Consider the following 18990-nt stretch of genomic DNA (forward strand, 5'->3'; position numbering starts at 1 on the left):
AGATTTATGAATTTCGCTGTTTATATCTTTTGACAGCTCGTAAATCAGCTTCCTGTGAGCCACGGCGCGTCATGCAGAGCAATCTCGGGAGATATGATTCGCTAGAGCTGAAGGAGTTTACTGAAATGGAGAAATACAAGAAAACAATGAGAAACTAAACTGAGGAGAAAGTAGAGTAGAAAAGAGCGCTGTTTGGAGAATAATTTTTTTAAAAAAGTGGCAGATGTATGTGGAGTAAAAAAGCTCAGTAGAATATTCAGTGTAAACTTGATTCTATTTATATTGCTTTGTGAGTGGAACCATGAGGAGGAACAGGTGGTCCGTATTAGCGACGTAGCAGCAGGGGACGCAACGTTGCGCCTCGGTATAAATCTCACACCCACACACACACACACACACTCTTTTTTTAGCTTCTCTGTGTGGATTTATGGACAACAAGTTCTTCCGAAATGTATAAAATTGTCCGTAAAATGGAAATGTTTCAAATATGAGTCAGTGAGTCCTTCAGTTGTGTATAAAAAGTATAAAAATTAGTCTAAAAATGTAGAAAAAGAGTGTGGTTATGCAGTATGCAGTTCAAATCAGGTGTTATTTAAGAAAGGCAAAAATGATTGTTGTCCATCGAGTGTATACATGTTAAGCAGAGTTCAGAATAAACTCCATTAAATAATAAAAGATACATAAAATTAATTAATTTTTCCATTTAAAAAATTAATAATAATTTCAACTTATATGGAGCACTTGCATGTGACGTCACAGCCGATCCAGATTGTGACAGACGCCATCTTGTCGGTCAAACGCCATATTTCCGCCTTCTACTTCTGCTTTTACTTCTACCTTTTCTTCTGGAAAACCCTACTATATACAATTCTACTACAACGGCTGCGGCTACAAGCTCTCCCTACCCATGCACGTTTTTTGTTTTTTGTGTGTATTTTTGCGTGTTGTTCATCTGTACCAGACTTCAATATCCACTACAACCGTATGGACTTACTGGACATTGGTTTCCAGCAGAAAATGACGGTTTGTAGCGATTTCCATCGCATGCACAACATTCCGGACGAGATAGCGAAATCAGTGGGGTCTCCGTGGATTGTTATCGGAAGCAAAGCGAAGGAGGCGGCGTCAGGAGCGGAAGCAAAAGCGAGGCTGCAGAGCCGGCCTGTTGACTAAGCTCAGAAAACAGCCACTCAAATCTCCACTGCTAAGCCTCTACCTCTCCAACGCCAGATCCATGGTAAACAAGACGGACGATTTGGAATTACAGCTGGAATTACCTTATTCTATTCTATAATCGGCTGGTCAGTGCTATACTACTTAAGTGACTTACCCGTCCAATGAGGATTGTTATTGTTTACAAGATGCCACATCTGAGTCGCTGACAAATCCTGAATTTCTGTAAAGATAACTGTCCAGAGATTTATAAGCACGCAGTGCTTCACCACTGAACAGCGAGGGAAAGTTGATGAGGTAATTATACACGTCTGGGTATTCCGCTGGCAGTTCAACATCCACTGATACGGTCGTGAAAACTCCGTCCGGTAAGCCATAAGGGTCACTAATCTGTAGATCGTTTATTTTAGACATATATCTAATTATCTGTTCATTAGAAAAATGAGCCGTGTAGTCCGTCGGTTGAAATTGATCCATTCTGTACACGAGTGCAGCAGTATTCAGCGGTGTTTTTTACCGATAAGATGGCGGCTGTGTACTTTCCGGTCACGTGACTGCAAGATCTCTGTAGTGCCTTTCTCACACCCAAGGTCACATAATAAATAAATAAATAAATAAATAAATAAATAAATAAATAATCCACCAAAAGAGGGCCAGGATGTAAATCCAGTCAAAGCCAAATACACAAACAAGGCATTTAATTAAGAGAAGGAAATTAATTGGAAAACAAGCGATGTCGTTGTCATTATAACGTCATGATATTTGTAGTTATGAATGCCTTATAGTGTGTTCATAAAGCACTCATAAAGATAACGTAAGCGCTTATAACCGCAGAGAAAATATAAACTGTCAACATGCAACAGTTAAACATCCGGTTCCACCAAAAACACACATCACCTTTTAAATCTTTTGTACTCCTAAGCTATGTCGCGTTATAACCATTATATGACACTGACATACAAAATATACTGTACACTCACTGGCCGCTTTAATAGGAACTTGTTCTTGATTAGAAGATTCCTGTCCTTCACAGGAATGTGTTGTTCTGTTCTGCTGTTGCAGGCTGAGATGCTTTTCTGCTCACCACGGCTGTAAAGAGTGATTATACTGTATGAGTCACGATATCCTTCCTGGCATAAAAACTCAAACCACCTTGAATCTGTCCATTTTCCTCTGACCTCTCTTATCAAAAATAGCCTCAATGAGGCTGGAGCTCATACCAGTCACGGTTGTTGTGTTTGCATTTGAAATCTGATAAATCCTGTAGAAGGAGTAGCGATTTTTGTGAAATTGCACATGACCTCTGTGTAGCCGCATCCATGGCAGGTGGCGCCACCTGGTGAACAATTCTTGTTGGAATATGTCTTTAGAGTCTTCTGGGTGAGTTTCAGTGAAAACGTCCCAGCAGTTTACGAAGAGTAGAGTTTAATGTGACGAGTCATGCAAAAATTTCAGACACCCGTAACGTTGTAAATATGACAGGTGGCACCATCGTCCTGACAACTTGTATACACACCCACCTGGGGAACATGGTATGTGAGTTTGATCAAAATCTAATCACTCCTGTAGGAGGAGTAGCGATTTTTGTAAATTGTGGACAGACAACGACAGAACTGTTGCTCATTCATTCGAAAAATGTTTTTTTGTCTCTCATCTCATTATCTGTAGCCGCTTAATCCTGTTCTACAGGGTCGCAGGCAAGCTGGAGCCTATCCCAGCTGACTACGGGCGAAAGGCGGGGTACACCCTGGACAAGTCGCCAGGTCATCACAGGGCTGACACATAGACACAGACAACCATTCACACTCACATTCACACCTACGCTCAATTTAGAGTCACCAGTTAACCTAACCTGCATGTCTTTGGACTGTGGGGGAAACCGGAGCACCCGGAGGAAACCCACCCGGACACGGGGAGAACATGCAAACTCCACACAGAAAGGCCCTCGCCGGCCACGGGGCTCGAAACCCTCTAGAGTTTACAATTCTGTGTAAACTCTAGAGACATGGTTTGTATCTACGTGATTTGATGTGTCGTGCTGCTGTCGAGGGATCGGCTGATTAGAGAACCTTAATAAAGTGCTCAGTGAGTGTACAGTATATACACAGCTACAATGTCAGTCGTCATTATGTCATATTAAGTGTTATGTTAATAAATATTCATGTAGCTTGAATTAAGTTATGTTAGTTTGACAGAGTAGTGTTTAGGACTGTTTATAAATGGTGCGACGTCTTATCCAGGGTGTGTTTGTGACTTGCTGTGTCCCTGAGCAAGATAAAGTGCTTACTGAGGAAAAGAAAAAAATATATATATATATAAACGACTGAACAAAAGGTTATGTCAATTGCTATAAAGTGCTTACGTAGCTTATAGTCATCGGGAGGTTTGAGTCAAAGGACAAGCGCTTGTGATTGGTTTATGATTGACCAGTGTAAGTCCCAGGATTATATTAATGCAGTTTTGACATTTAAATAAATAAAATAAAAAACATATTTTAATCTGTTATAAGTGCTGTAAACAATACTTATGAACAACAAGCGGAGCGAATTCATCACTATATAATTCGTGACTGTCTTAAGGTCAAATTTAAGGACGAAATCTACTTGTAGGGGTTAAAGGAAGTGCACTGAAGCTTTATTAGAAGCGACGTGTGTGTGAGAGACGGACGAGGACGGAGTGGAGCGGGGCGGGGCGGGTAATGCGCAGGGGTAATTTATACACCGGCTGGATGAATGAGTAGCTGTCACTCTGTCTCTGCTCTTTCCAGGAGAATGCAGCTGCCTGGAGGGTTACTCACCCGACCCTGAACACACACACCTCTGCATCCGCACCGACTGGGGACGGAACGAAGGGTAAGATCCGTTAAAAATAAATAAAAAAAAAGATGGGAAAAATCAAGCAGACGCAACAGACAGCTATGTAAAAATAAGACACTTCACATTGTTCCAGCGATCACTCACGTGGCAGTTCTGTGGCCGACTTCACGCGCTCATGGTTCTACCCTGGGACGGGAAGGAATGGGCGGAGTGACGATGCCGTTAATGAGGAGCATATTAAAATATAGACTCTAAAATGATGATAATAATAATCATAATCACAGATACTGATTCATTCATATACATTTAAAAAAGTTTACACAGGAACCACATGATCACTGAAGATTTCCGTATTAATGCCGTTGTTTTTGGACGGAGTCTCCAGTATCTGTGCTTTACAGTATAACAGACACAGAGAGACTGCGAAAGGAGCGACGGATATTGATCAGTTATTCCACGAAATCGAATCGTATGTGAGCTGATAGCCGATGAGGCGCGTAGCACTGAGTTGTCTATAATCCATGTACGACGAGATTGAGCGGAATAACTGTTTTATTCTATCCACATTCACTGGATTTTGAGAAACAGAGCATTTTTATTTTATTTTTTTGCAAATTCGATAAATAAAAACTTTATACCAAACGTCCAACAAAATAATTTCCGCTTAGGATGTAAACAAACCGGAGAAATGACAGGAGCAATTTGTGAAAAACGCGATAATAATAATAATTCTTGAAAAATAAAAAGATATGTTCTTACCATCAAATACTTTTATTCCATATTTTGTTTCTTTTTTTGGGGGGGGTGGGTGGGTTGTACTTCATCTACTTCTTCTTCTTCTTTAGGGTTTTTTGGCGGCTGGCAAACCAGCTTAAAGGTGCTTTACCGCCACCGACTGGTCTGGAGTGTGGAACAGGAGATATCTGAGAAAAGAAAAAAAAAAAAAACTACATTAGTTTTGCTATTTCTGTTTCTTTTAAATACTTGCTAACATTTTTTTGAGGTTTTGTTTTTGAGTAGTTTTCATTTAATCCTCGGCTGGTTCAGCAACACGCTCTGCCATTTTGTTTTTCTCTCCTCATGGTATATGAGCTGATAGCCTAGTAGTAGAGTAGCCAATCAGAATGCGCGATTGCTCATATCCAGTGAATGTGGATAGAATAAAATAAATTCTACAACATACGTGAGAACTGGAACTTGTTTCAACAACATTAAATGTAACAAAAACAGATAAAAAGTACAACCCTGATTCCAAAAAAGTTGGGACAAAATACAAATTGTAAATAAAAATGGAATGCAATAATTTACAAATCTCAAAAACTGATATTGTATTCACAATAGAACATAGACAACATATAAAATGTCGAAAGTGAGACATTTTGAAATTTCATGCCAAATATTGGCTCATTTGAAATTTCATGACAGCAACACATCTCAAAAAAGTTGGGACAGGGGCAATAAGAGGCTGGAAAAGTTAAAGGTACAAAAAAGGAACAGCTGGAGGACCAAATTGCAACTCATTAGGTCAATTGGCAATAGGTCATTAACATGACTGGGTATAAAAAGAGCATCTTGGAGTGGCAGCGGCTCTCAGAAGTAAAGATGGGAAGAGGATCACCAATCCCCCTAATTCTGCACCGACAAATAGTGGAGCAATATCAGAAAGGAGTTCGACAGTGTAAAATTGCAAAGAGTTTGAACATATCATCATCTACAGTGCATAATATCATCAAAAGATTCAGAGAATCTGGAAGAATCTCTGTGTGTAAGGGTCAAGGCCAGAAAACCATCCTGGGTGCCCGTGATCTTTGGGCCCTTAGACGGCACTGCATCACATACAGGCATGCTTCTGTATTGGAAATCACAAAATGGGCTCAAGAATATTTCCAGAGAACATTATCTGTGAACACAATTCACCGTGCCATCCGCCGTTGCCAGCTAAAACTCTATAGTTCAAAGAAGAAGCCGTATCTAAACATGATCCAGAAGCGCAGACGTCTTCTCTGGGCCAAGGCTCATTTAAAATGGACTGTGGCAAAGTGGAAAACTGTTCTGTGGTCAGACGAATCAAAATTTGAAGTTCTTTATGGAAATCAGGGACGCCGTGTCATTCGGACTAAAGAGGAGAAGGACGACCCGAGTTGTTATCGGCGCTCAGTTCAGAAGCCTGCATCTCTGATGGTATGGGGTTGTATTAGTGCGTGTGGCATGGGCAGCTTACACATCTGGAAAGACACCATCAATGCTGAAAGGTATATCCAGGTTCTAGAGCAACATATACTTCCATCCAGACGACGTCTCTTTCAGGGAAGACCTTGCATTTTCCAACATGACAATGCCAAACCGCATACTGCATCAATTACAGCATCATGGCTGCATAGAAGAAGGGTCCGGGTACTGAACTGGCCAGCCTGCAGTCCAGATCTTTCGCCCATAGAAAACATTTGGCGCATCATAAAACGGAAGATATGACAAAAAAGACCTAAGACAGTTGAGCAACTAGAATCCTACATTAGACAAGAATGGGTTAACATTCCTATCCCTAAACTTGAGCAACTTGTCTCCTCAGTCCCCAGACGTTTACAGACTGTTGTAAAGAGAAAAGGGGATGTCTCACAGTGGGAAACATGGCCTTGTCCCAACTTTTTTGAGATGTGTTGTTGTCATGAAATTTAAAATCACCTAATTTTTCTCTTTAAATGATACATTTTCTCAGTTTAAACATTTGATATGTCATCTATGTTCTATTCTGAATAAAATATGGAATTTTGAAACTTCCACATCATTGCATTCCATTTTTATTTACAGTTTGTACTTTGTCCCAACTTTTTTGGAATCGGGGTTGTATGATGTGTAATTCTTTGTGGCAACGATCGGCAAATTGCTGTCGTGTAAGAGAAATAAATCACTTCATGACGTCGTGTTATTGCATGATCATCAAGTTCTGGGTGGAAATAGTGACTCCACTTCAACACGCCGCTGCTGTTGATTATTTTTCTACAACAGCAAGATAAAGAATCTTTTATTCCTTCATGTTTTGTTGTTTTATCAGCTAATTTCGAAGTATAAAGGCTGTATATAGCTCTTTGTCACGTCTGCAGCATTTGTCTGTCTTTACAGCTATTTAGCACTCGATTTTTTTGCAATATTGTATGAATGATTTATGAAATAATCAAATTATTGATTGAATTAATCAGATAGTTATTGAGCTCATTTAATTGTCCCCGTGATGATGTGTTGTAAATCCCCTGCAGGCCGTGGCCGTACTCTAACCTGGAGCGAGGTTATGACCTGGTGACGGGAGAACAAGCTCCAGAGAAGATCTTCAGGTGAGCAGTTCTACATCTCCACATCTCTACAGCACGTGAACTTAACTGACAAAAGCGAGTCAAACCCAGCCAGACTAAAACCCCCGAGACCGTTCACGAGGGCTGTGAAAACACACTGCCCCCCAGGCGACGTCCTTTCCCACGCCTCTTTCAGGAGTCCTTGATGTTGCGCTTCGTAACGCATCAGAACTACAAGATCCGGCTGAAAGACTTTCCAGAGAGTTAGTGTCATTAATGTTCACAACACTCCGACTGTGGTGGTGCTGGTGCTTTCACACTTTCACTGCCAACGGTGCATCTTAAATGCGAGAATCAAAAATAATAAATAAATAAATAAATAAATATCTGATTTTTAAAAAGAACGTTTATTTAAATTATTCTTTTAATCTCTTCTTAATTTTTTTTTTTGATAAAAGTGAATCTTTATAGAACATGTACCGGTATACTGTATGTTCTGTATGAAATCAAATTGTAAATATATATATTTCAAAAATCAAATTTAAAAAAAATTGCAGGCAAATCTGAACAATGAAAACAACCATGACATAATCAGCAAATAATACAAGTTGAAAATATAAAAACCTTAAAAAAGCTGAATTTTTCTTTTTCTTTCTTTCTTTCTTTCTTTCTTTCTTTCTTTCTTTCTTTCTTTCTTTCTTTCTTTCTTTCTTTCTTTCTTTCTTTGCAACCTTCTTTCTTTCCTTCATTTTTGTCCTTCTTTCCTTCCCTCCATCCATCCTTTCTTATTTCCTTCTTTAATTTTTTCCTTCTTTTTTGGTGGCCTTCTTTCTTTCTTTCTTTCTTTCTTTCTTTCTTTCTTTCTTTCTTTCCTTTATTTCTTTCTTTTTGTCCTTCTTTCATACTTTCCTTCCTTCCTTCCTTCCTTCCTTCCTTCCTTCCTTCTGTCTTTGGTGGCCTTCCTTCCCTCCCTCTCTCCCACCTTTCTTTCTTTCTTTCTTTCTTTCTTTCTTTCTTTCTTTCTTTCTTTGCATCCTTCTTTCTTTCCTTCATTTTTGTCCTTCTTTCCTTCCTTCCCTCCATCCTTTCTTATTTCCTTCTTTAATTTTTTCCTTCTTTTTTGGTGGCTTTCTTTCTTTCTTTCTTTCTTTCTTTCTTTCTTTCTTTCTTTCTTTCTTTCTTTCTTTCTTTCTTTCTTTCCTTCCTTCCTTCCTTTCTTCCTTCCTTCTGTCTTTGGTGGCCTTCTTTCCCTCCCTGTCTCCCACCTTTCTTTCTTTCTTTCTTTCTTTCTTCCTTTCTTTCTTTCTTTCTTTCTTTCTTTCTTTCTTTGTAGCCTTCTTTCTTTCCTTAATTTTTGTCCTTCTTTCCTTCCTTCGCTCCATCCTTTCTTTATTTCCTTCTTTATTTTTTCCTTCTTTTTTGGTTTCTTTCTTTCTTTCTTTCTTTCTTTCTTTCTTTCTTTCTTTCTTTCTTTCTTTCTTTCTTTCTTTGTAGCCTTCTTTCTTTCCTTCATTTTTGTCCTTCTTTCCTTCCTTCCCTCCATCCTTTCTTTATTTCTTTCTTTATTTTTTCCTTCTTTTTTGGTTTCTTTCTTTCTTTCTTTCTTTCTTTCTTTCCCTCCATCCTTCCTTTATTTATTTATTTTTGTCCTTTCATACTTTCCTTTCTTTCATTTTTCCTTATTTCCTTCTATCTTTGGTGGCTTTCTTTCCCTCCCTCTCCCACTTTCTTTCTTTCTTTCTTTCTTTCTTTCTTTCTTTCTTTCTTTCTTTCTTTCTGTCCTTCTTTCTTTCCCTCCCTCCGCTCTCTCTCTCTCTCTCTCTCTCTCTCTCTCTCTCTCATATTAAATAATGTTAGTAATTATAATACAGTTATTATAATTATAATTATTTATGAAAAGCCATTAAAGTTTGCAGCAGTTTCTATAAAGTGATAAAGGAATGCACTCTGTCCTGCTTATAACTCACTATATCACCGCTCTATCTCCTCTTACTGCAGTGTACCACGTGGGGCTCGTTAGAATGATGTCATACGAGCTCTTCCTCTCCTTCCTCATGTTAAAGATTCATAATGCATTATAAAGACAGCTGTAAAGTGCAGTGCATTTTCATTTATTATTATTACAGTGTGTGAACTTTTAGTGCACTGTAATATGAATGTGTTCTTACTTTATTACAAATATATATATATATATATATCATATCAGCTGGATAGTACAGTGGTAATGCTCACTGACTATGACGCAGGAGATCGGGGTTCGAATCCCGGTCGGGGCAAAACATCATCCAGTAAGGGTCCTTAGGCAAAACCCCTCATGATATATCAGCCTACCTCAGGAATGAGTGAAAACATAACTGATAGAGTCATACCGGCTCAGACGTCGCCCGGGTCAACAAGGTCTGCGTCAGTTGCTAGGGAACCAGGGCAAACTGATGAGAAATGGGCTACTGGAACAAGACATCGATGGACGAGGACAGAAAATACGGATTTGCTGGAATGCTACTATACAAGCAATCCCAGAGAGAGGGGATACATGCAGAGAATGTGGGACCATTGGATACTTCGAAACCCACAATCAAGGCTAACAAAGAAACAGCTATTAGCCCAGTGTTCCAACATCCATAATCGAAATCTGCTATCACAACTAGAGATTAATGAAATACAACAACGATGCTACGGCAAGGGGGAGCCAGGAAGACAGGTCAGCGGGGAGATGTCATCATCCCCACAACCAGAGATTGGGTACCAAGCCCCAACAGCTAACAGCCTCAACACAAGAGCTGCTGACCTGAGAAGGAAGATCGTGACCCAACTGGAAACCTGGAACCCCCGACGAATACCGAAGCTGAGTTGCCAAGTACCTTCAGAAGATCTACTAGTAGATGTGAATGCTGCTCTGAAGACAATCTCCACAAGAACAATCACTGAGACCAACAAGCTGATACACAGTACAGCAACAGTAATCATGGAGATGCTTGGACACAAGGTGGGCTCGGGACATAACAAACAGTATCCACCATGGAAGAGACGATTAGAGGCCAAGATAAAGGCAGCAAGGAGAGAAGTTAGCCAGCTAGCTGAACTACAGAAAGGGAACATGGTGAATAAAGGGGCGCCCAGGAAGTACAACTCACTCTCCATACCAGAGGCACTCGAAACTGCCAAACAGCGACTAACAGCTCTGGCCACCCGGTTGAGGAGATACACCAAGGAAGGAGAGGCCAGGAGAATAAACAAGCTGTTCTCCACTGAACCAGCCAAGGTGTACTCTCAATGGCAGGGGAACAACAACCGGTCAGACCCACCAAGAGCTGAGGTGGAAAAATACTGGAAAGACATATGGGAAAGAAAGGCATCACACAACACCGATGCCCAATGGTTAGTGGACCTAAGAGCTGACCACAGCAACCTCCCAGAACAAGAACCAGTAACCATCTCAATGGCAGACGTCCAAGAAAGAGTGTCAAAGATGAAGAGCTGGACAGCACCAGGCCCCGATATGATCCATACGTACTGGCTGAAGAAGCTAACTGCACTCCATGAACGCCTAGCAGCACAGATGAACCAGCTGCTGAGGGATGGAACCCACCCAGAATGGCTAACCCAAGGCAGGACAGTCCTAATCATGAAGGACCCCCAGAAGGGACCCATCCCATCCAACTACCGGCCAATTACCTGTCTCTGCACAACATGGAAGGCCCTGTCAGGCATCATTGCGGCAAAAATGAGTAAGCATGTGGATCAATACATGAGCGAGGCACAGAAAGGAATCGGCAGTAACACCAGAGGAGCCAAGCACCAGCTACTGGCCGATAGAACAGTCGCCCGAGACTGTAAGAAGAGACAGACCAACCTGTGCACTGCCTGGATTGACTACAAGAAAGCCTACGACTCAATGCCACACACATGGATACTGGAATGTCTGGAACTGTATAAGATCAACAGGAACCTAAGGACCTTCATACAGAACTCAATGGAAATGTGGAAGACAACCCTAGAGGCCAACTCAAAACCCATTGCCCAAGTCAACATCAAGTGCGGCATATACCAAGGAGATGCGCTATCACCACTGCTGTTCTGCATAGGCCTGAACCCCCTCAGTCAGATCATCACGAAGAGCGGATACGGGTACCGATTCCGTAGTGGGGCAACAATCAGCCACCTGCTCTACATGGATGACATCAAGCTGTATGCCAGGAATGAGCGAGAAATAGACTCGCTGATCCACACCACCCGGATCTACAGCGATGACATAGGGATGTCATTCGGATTGGACAAGTGTGGCCGGATGGTCTCAAAGAGAGGCAAGATGATCCGGACTGAGGGGACTGACCTACCAGAGGGCAACATAGGTGATATCCAAGACAGCTACAAGTACCTTGGCATCCCACAGGCTAATGGAAACCATGAAGAGGCCACAAGGAAGTCAACCACAGCCAAATACCTCCAGAGAGTAAGGCAGGTCCTGAAAAGTCAGCTGAATGGTAAAAACAAGGTCCGAGCCATCAACATGTATGCACTACCAGTCATCAGATACCCCGCTGGTATCATAAACTGGCCAAAGGAGGAGATAGAAGCCACAGATATCAAGACTAGAAAGCTCCTCACCATGCATGGAGGGTTCCACCCCAAGTCCAGCACCCTGAGACTATACACTAAGCGGAAAGAGGGAGGCCGAGGGCTAGTGAGCGTCAAGACCACGGTCCAGGATGAAACATCGAAAATCCGAGAATACATCAGAAAGATGGCCCCAAAGGATGAACTGCTAAGTGAATGTCTCAGGCAGCAGAACCCTGATGAGAGTGCAGAGGAGGAGGAGGAACAGACAACCTGGAGAGACAAACCCCTACATGGCATGTACCACCGTCAGATAGAGGAAGTGGCTGATATCAAGAAATCCTACCAGTGGCTGGATAATGCAGGACTGACAGACAGCACAGAGGCACTAATCATGGCAGCACAAGAACAGGCCATAAGCACAAGAGCCATAGAGGCCAGGATCTACCAGAGTAGATCAGACCCAAGATGCAGACTGTGCAAAGAAGCCCCTGAAACAGTCCAGCACATAGTAGCAGGGTGTAAGATGCTAGCTGGATCAGCGTACATGGAGAGGCACAACCAAGTGGCTGGGATAGTATACAGGAACATCTGCAACCAGTATGGAATAGAAATACCCAAGTCCCAATGGGCCATACCACAGAAGGTGGCTGAGAACAACAGGGCCAAGGTTCTGTGGGACTTCAGCTTCCAGACTGACAAACAGATCCTGGCTAACCAGCCGGACATAGTGGTGGTGGACAAAGAGCAGAAGAGGGTGGTGGTGATAGATGTGGCGATCCCAGCTGACGCCAACATCAGGAAGAAGGAACATGAGAAACTTGAGAAGTATCAAGGGTTGAAAGAGCAGCTGGAACGGATGTGGAAGGTCAAGGGTTGCGTGGTCCCCGTGGTAGTGGGGGCACTTGGGGCAGTAACCCCCAAACTGGGAGAGTGGCTCCAGCAAATCCCAGGAACAACATCTGAAGCCTCAGTCCAGAAGAGCGCAGTCCTAGGAACATCGAAGATACTGCGCAGAACCCTCAAACTCCCAGGCCTCTGGTAGAGGACCCGAGCTTGAGGATGACATGGATACCACCCCCCCCCGCCGGGGGTGAGAAGGAGATATATATATATATATATATATATATATATATATATATATATATATATATATATATATATAATCTTTTTAGGTTATTCAGTAATTTATTCATCAGAATAAATATATTTTTATTTCCATGTGATATTTTGATCAGCAGAGCTGTGATATAAAGCTGCAGCTCTCAGAACACTTGATCAGATTCCACCACGGTGACGTTTCACTCCTTTCCCAAGACAGAAATGGAGTGCTTTGAATTTATTTTGCTTTCACCTTACTTACTGGGATATCATCACTCTGTGCTGGCTGAAGATGCACTCGTTTAATACACTCGCTCGGCGCTGATTGATAGTGAGGAGAAAGAGCCAATCGATGGGCTCCCCGTGTCAGCTGATGAGCGAGAGTGCTGTGTGCATCGCCTGGCTCTGATTTATGAGCAGAAGTGCGCGCTGGTCCGAGCTGATTCACTGTGTTCGCGTCTATATCTGAGGTCAGGAACTGAGGTCCAGCCCCGAGCCGCTGGGCTGCAGGGGACTCGATGTGACCCAGTGATTGGTGTTCAGGAAACCGTGCACTACAGAGGACGGAGCGGGGACTCGTGCACTCGTGTCCTGTTGGAGTGAGACGCAGTGTAGGACGGACTGCAGGATGTTTATCCAAGAATGAAGTTGCACCAATTTTAATTGTGATGGAGAAATAATCAGGATTAGATCTGAGCCGTCATTATATTCTTAGGTTTTAGTTGATCTTTAATCCTGCTGCTGTGTTATTTTTAATAACAATTAAAATATAATGTTCCAAGTTGAAAAATAACAGTGTTACAGAAATGTTGATTACAATTGCTCACATTGCAACAGCATCTAAAAAACAGCAACAACACATTGGCATTTTATTGACAGTAGTTTTGTTTATCATTATTTATTTAGTTATTTTTGTGAAAGTCAGCAAGAAAAAAATACTTTTTGAAAAAATAATTAATGAATTGATTCTATGATTGTTTTTATACATAAAACATGCTATGTAAAAAAAATCAGAATTCATCTTTAACAGGCTCGATGTCGTGTGGTTTTTTTAAATTATAATTTTAATTCAATAATTTAAAAACAAACAATTTAATAATTTAATTATTGTACAGAAAACAATTTGCTCACATAATTATTTTAGGTAGATTGACAATAGCCTTTTTAAAAATCATTTATTTATTTTTTGTGAACATTAACAAGGAAAAAACTTTTTAAAAAATTATATTTGTTTATTTATTTAAAAATTGATTCTATTATTATTATTTTTATTATTTTTTTACATATAATGTGCTATGTAAAAAAAAAAATCATCTTCAACAGGCCCGATGTCAATGTTTTTTTTAAAATTATAATTATAATATTTTAATTCAATAATTTAATCATTAAGAATTAAATATTTAAATTATTGCACAGAAAACAATTTGTTAACTTTTTTTAGGTAGACTGACATTTACATTTATTTATTTATTTATTTATTTATTTATGTGAAAATTAGCAAAAAAAATTACATTTTTAAAATGTATTTATTTATTTTGCGCTGTTTAACACTAAAGCCAGGGTTAAATAATTCTAATTCTAAATTGTATTCTGATTGTTTTCAAGGATTTATTTGTTTGTATGAATTAGATTAATGGATAATATTTAAAATAAGCATCTAATACCAGCGTAGTTTATTGTTTAATATCTGTATTCCCACTTCAGTCGTCTACATGAAGAGTAAATTATGATTAATTACTGCAAATTTGGTTCAGTTAACAATATGGCCTCCGCCCTCATTATTCAGCAGCTTATAGAATAGCACTTGATCCAGCACATACGGTTATTTTTGCACGATGATGTAGAAGTCCAGGAGCAGAAAATATCAAGCTGAAACAATGGTGTGTTATTTTTTTTTTTCTTACATGTACTTGGCATAACAGTCTATGATTTTACGAGTTTGTACTTTTCCCACACTGGGCTGGAGTGCTCATGAGCATTTTCACATCATTTTTGCGTTTTCATTTGGACGGAGATGATTCCAAAAACACCACATCTACTCAATCACGTCCTCTGTATTGTGTTTAAGTCTATAGTTCTCTCCGAGGTCTGAAAACTAGTACGAAATGATTTCTGTTTTGCCCTTTAAACTAATTGCCTTTTCAAAATACAGAAAAATGGCACAATTTCAAGGGCTTATTTATACAATTTCATGTGAATGTAACCGTTTAACATTCCATACTCGTTGGTGAGTCGATTAATTTCAGCAAGTTAATGATCCTTTCACTGGAAACAGCATTAAGTGCTTTATCAAGAGTGTCACTGAATCCAACACGCTGAACTGCACTGCATGTAAACACCGAGCGAGCAGCAATCAGCCGTGTGGTTACTGCACGCGCTACGGGGTTAGACGAGGACGGAGCAAACACCTCGGAGGAGTCTTGTTGATCTTTTAACACAAGAGATAAGCCAGATCCACTGGAGAAACCTGATATCAGAAAATAGCAGAGTTCAGGGAAGAAACAGCTCCATTTTCATTTGCTTACTGAGTCAGTATTGTCCTTTATTTTATGATATAAAAGGCACTTTATTGGGCTCATTTGCATATTGCAGCTTAGCAACATTACAGAGATCAGTAATATATTTAAAAAATTGTCATTGCAGTATACTATTGTAAACGCAATAAGTAATTACATTATAGAAAGGTTATTACATAATGGCTTTAATGCAGAGGTCCAAATGCAATAAAGCCTTGAAATATAATAACTTGTATTACATTAATGCCAGCTTATTACATAATGAACTTGGTGCAGAGGTCGAATATAAAATATGCCCCAAAATGAAATAAGGTCTGGCTCGAAACACTTGTACGTGAGCTTGTTCTTGGTGTTGTTACTTTATCAAGCTCGGTTTATTTGAGTGTTATTTGATTAGAGTTGTAATTAAGCTGTGATATTGTTCTCCACAATATTTTGTAGCAGAACTGAAATAGAAATAGATTTCTTTTGGATTATGTGTCACGAATCTCCACCAAGTAGCCCATGCTATTGAAGTGGAGGAAAAATGGAATAAAGGTTGCCATCAGAAGTCACATAATTAGTTAAATGGAGTTGACTTGTGTGTAAAAATGGGTTGCATGCAATACCAGTGCAATACAAACACACCTTTTCTTGGAATAATAATAATAATAAGAAGAAGAAGAAGAATAAAACAAGACTCATCATGAACACCTAGCAGTTACTGAAACAGGTACCAGAGTTTTAGGAAACGTGGAAAAAGAATCCCATTACTGCTCATCATTCCCATTGTGAAGCATGGTGGTGGGAGCATCATCATTACGTGTTACTTGGCCTGTTATTTTTTATTTGTTTGGTTATAAAAATATGAATCTTAAACATCAAGCACCATTAAACACATTATGAATAAAAAAAACCCACAGGCCATATGTAACACTAAATGATGATGCTTCCACCACCATGCTTCATAATGGGAATGATGAGCAGTAATGGGATTCTTTTTCTCCATGTTTCCTAAAACTCTGGCATTCCTTTTGGTGAACTCCAAACAGGACTTCATTTCACTCGCAACTCGTCCATGAAGCCCAGGTTTGACGAATATCCAGGCTATGGATGATCTTTGAACAGCTTCTCCCATCGGAGTGGTGGATCCCTCCAGCTCCTTCAGCATTCCGACTCAAAAATCTCCCATAGGTTTTCAGTTGGGTTGAGCTCTGGCAGCTGTAAAGGTCATTGCATGTGCTTTCCATCATTTTCATCCACATCAGTGAGTTCTTGTGTCTTTTGGATTGGGATTTGGAGTGGAGTTGTCCTGGAAGAGACCACGCCTGTCAGCATGGAAAGGTTTCATCAGACGATTAAGTTGATCAGTTAGGATTACTTTGGATTAACTTGCAGTGATGGTTCTGTCACAGCCAGAAAATGCTTAAAATAGTAAATAACCACCATCAGCAGAGCAGAACCATCAGGGCCTTCTAGGCATTCAGAGACGGCCCAAGCATATCGGCGTTTCAAATCTTATGTTTAATTTCTTTCATTCTTTCATAATTTCATGATAATTATTCTCTTCTAATTCTAATTTGGCCTCATTTTCTATCAAATGTGCTTCAGAAATGAAAGGGTTACTGTCCTGAAAACATTAAAATCGAGTTATCCGATGAGATTGTTTTGTTTGTTGTCTTGAGGCTGAGAGCTGCTCACTCATTGGTTAGGACTTCATTGCTGGGACAGAGGTCCATGGCAGTGTATGTTTATGTAGGAAGTGACAGATGAATTAATTAACCAATCAGATTTTGATTTATAGTGGGAGGGACCAAAATTTTATTGCCTTCTGCCTTCTCGAAGGCAAACGTGAGCTTAACTGCGAGTCGGAGCCATCAGAGCAGCAGTGAAGTCACCTTCCAGCCAGTGTAGCGTTCATCAGTAGTGTTAGCGAATGCTAATAAAGCAGTCAGTGCTATCGAGAGCTACAGGCTAACGACTGAGAAACTAAGATTTCTGTCTCCAGACTCTTCTTCCACGCTGCATGCTCGCGACAGTATTTTTCACTTAGACTTAAAAGGATAGTTCGGGATTTTTGACATGAATCTGTATGGCATCCCCATCAATAGTGTCGTGCAAACACACTGACTTACCCCCGACAGCATCCTGTGAGTCCAGTTCTTGTCCAGTTTTGGTCCAGACGAAAGTAGTCCGGCAAGTTTGTTGGGGTCACGAAAGTAAAACGTTTTTCGTCTCAAAACAGTACGTGTTCAAAAGAGTGATATATTTGCATCACAAAACCGTTGCCAAATAAAAAGTCAGACCTCGAAATCGCTTGGCACTATTTTCTCTCCCTTGGTATCACTGCGCGCTGCCGCCAGGTGACAGGCACGGCTGTTTCATTCATTGCTTACTAGTGATGGGAATTTCGGCTCTTTTTCGGGAGCCGGCTCTTTTGGCTCTTCTTACTATAAGGAGCCGGCTCTTTCGGCTCCTGAGATTTTATTTTTGATTTAAAGGAATACGCCACCCCCAGATGAAATTGAGTCAGTCCCTGCAGTCCCTAGAGTTGGATGAGTGAGCCAAAGCGTTTTGTAGCCGACCCAGCCATTGTCCCGATCTATAAACGCCCCGGTTAGCTTTAGCTTAGCGTAGTCACTGTAATCAGGCGTGTCCAGCTAGCATTGTCGTTACAAAAGTGAATTAAATAACTCAAGATTGTTTATAATTATTTCTCATGACTTGTACAGTCACATCGAGTACACATATCAATGCAAATTAACACGAAGGGATTTACTAGACCAATTTATATCTGGAACTATTTTCAGCCACAGCACAGGCAAAGCACCGCTGCAGGCGCAAAGACACCGCGCAGCGCCTGAAAACGGGTGCGCAGCGCCTGAAAACCCGTTTTCAGGCGCTGCGCGGTGTCTTTGCGCCTTCCTTTTCCTACCTATTCCTTGAATTGCTGCAATTAACTAGTTAATTCTGATTCTATTTCTCCTCTCAGTTATAATCTGTCCTGCTTTTGAAAAGATCCTCTCTGGGGGGACAGATGCTGCCACTATACACATCCTCCGTGCCATCACGTGTGTAAGCCGTGGATAGAGTGCAGCCTTGGTCTCCCACCAGCTTAGTGGGTCTGCGTTTCGCTGTCACCTGGTGGCAGCGCGCAGTGATACCGAGGGAGAGAAAATAGTGCCAAGCGATTTCGAGGTCTGACTTTTTATTTGACAACGGTTTTGTGATGCAAATATATCACTCTTTTGAACACGTACTGTTTTGAGACGAAAAATGTTTTACTTTCGTGACCCCAACAAACTTGCCGGACTACTTTCGTCTGGACCAAAACTGGACAAGAACTGGACTCACAGGATGCTGTCGGGGGTAAGTCAGTGTGTTTGCACGACACTATTGATGGGGATGCCATACAGATTCATGTCAAAAATCCCGAACTATCCCTTTAAGTATTCGCTTCCCTGTGTAATTTATTGAGTTACTTTTAAAATCAACATCGACAGCTACACACAACAGAGCGACCTGGCAGCCTGACGCTAATCCCTTACAAAATCCTTTACC

At 40.7% G+C, this 18990-nt stretch overlaps 1 protein-coding gene across 1 annotated transcript in view; it reads left to right on the forward strand.

Moving 5' to 3' along the window:
• LOC132875498 (astrotactin-2-like) overlaps positions 1-18990 on the forward strand; it is a 908673-nt gene that overhangs the window by 483398 nt on the left and 406285 nt on the right. The window contains exons 8-9 of the mRNA XM_060912306.1: positions 3941-4025; positions 7244-7318. Coding sequence (XP_060768289.1) covers positions 3941-4025; positions 7244-7318 — 160 coding nt within the window. The remainder of the gene's footprint in view (positions 1-3940; positions 4026-7243; positions 7319-18990) is intronic.

The sequence above is a fragment of the Neoarius graeffei genome, chromosome 28 (genome assembly GCF_027579695.1).
Source record: "Neoarius graeffei isolate fNeoGra1 chromosome 28, fNeoGra1.pri, whole genome shotgun sequence".
Classification (NCBI taxonomy): Eukaryota; Metazoa; Chordata; class Actinopteri; order Siluriformes; family Ariidae; genus Neoarius; species Neoarius graeffei.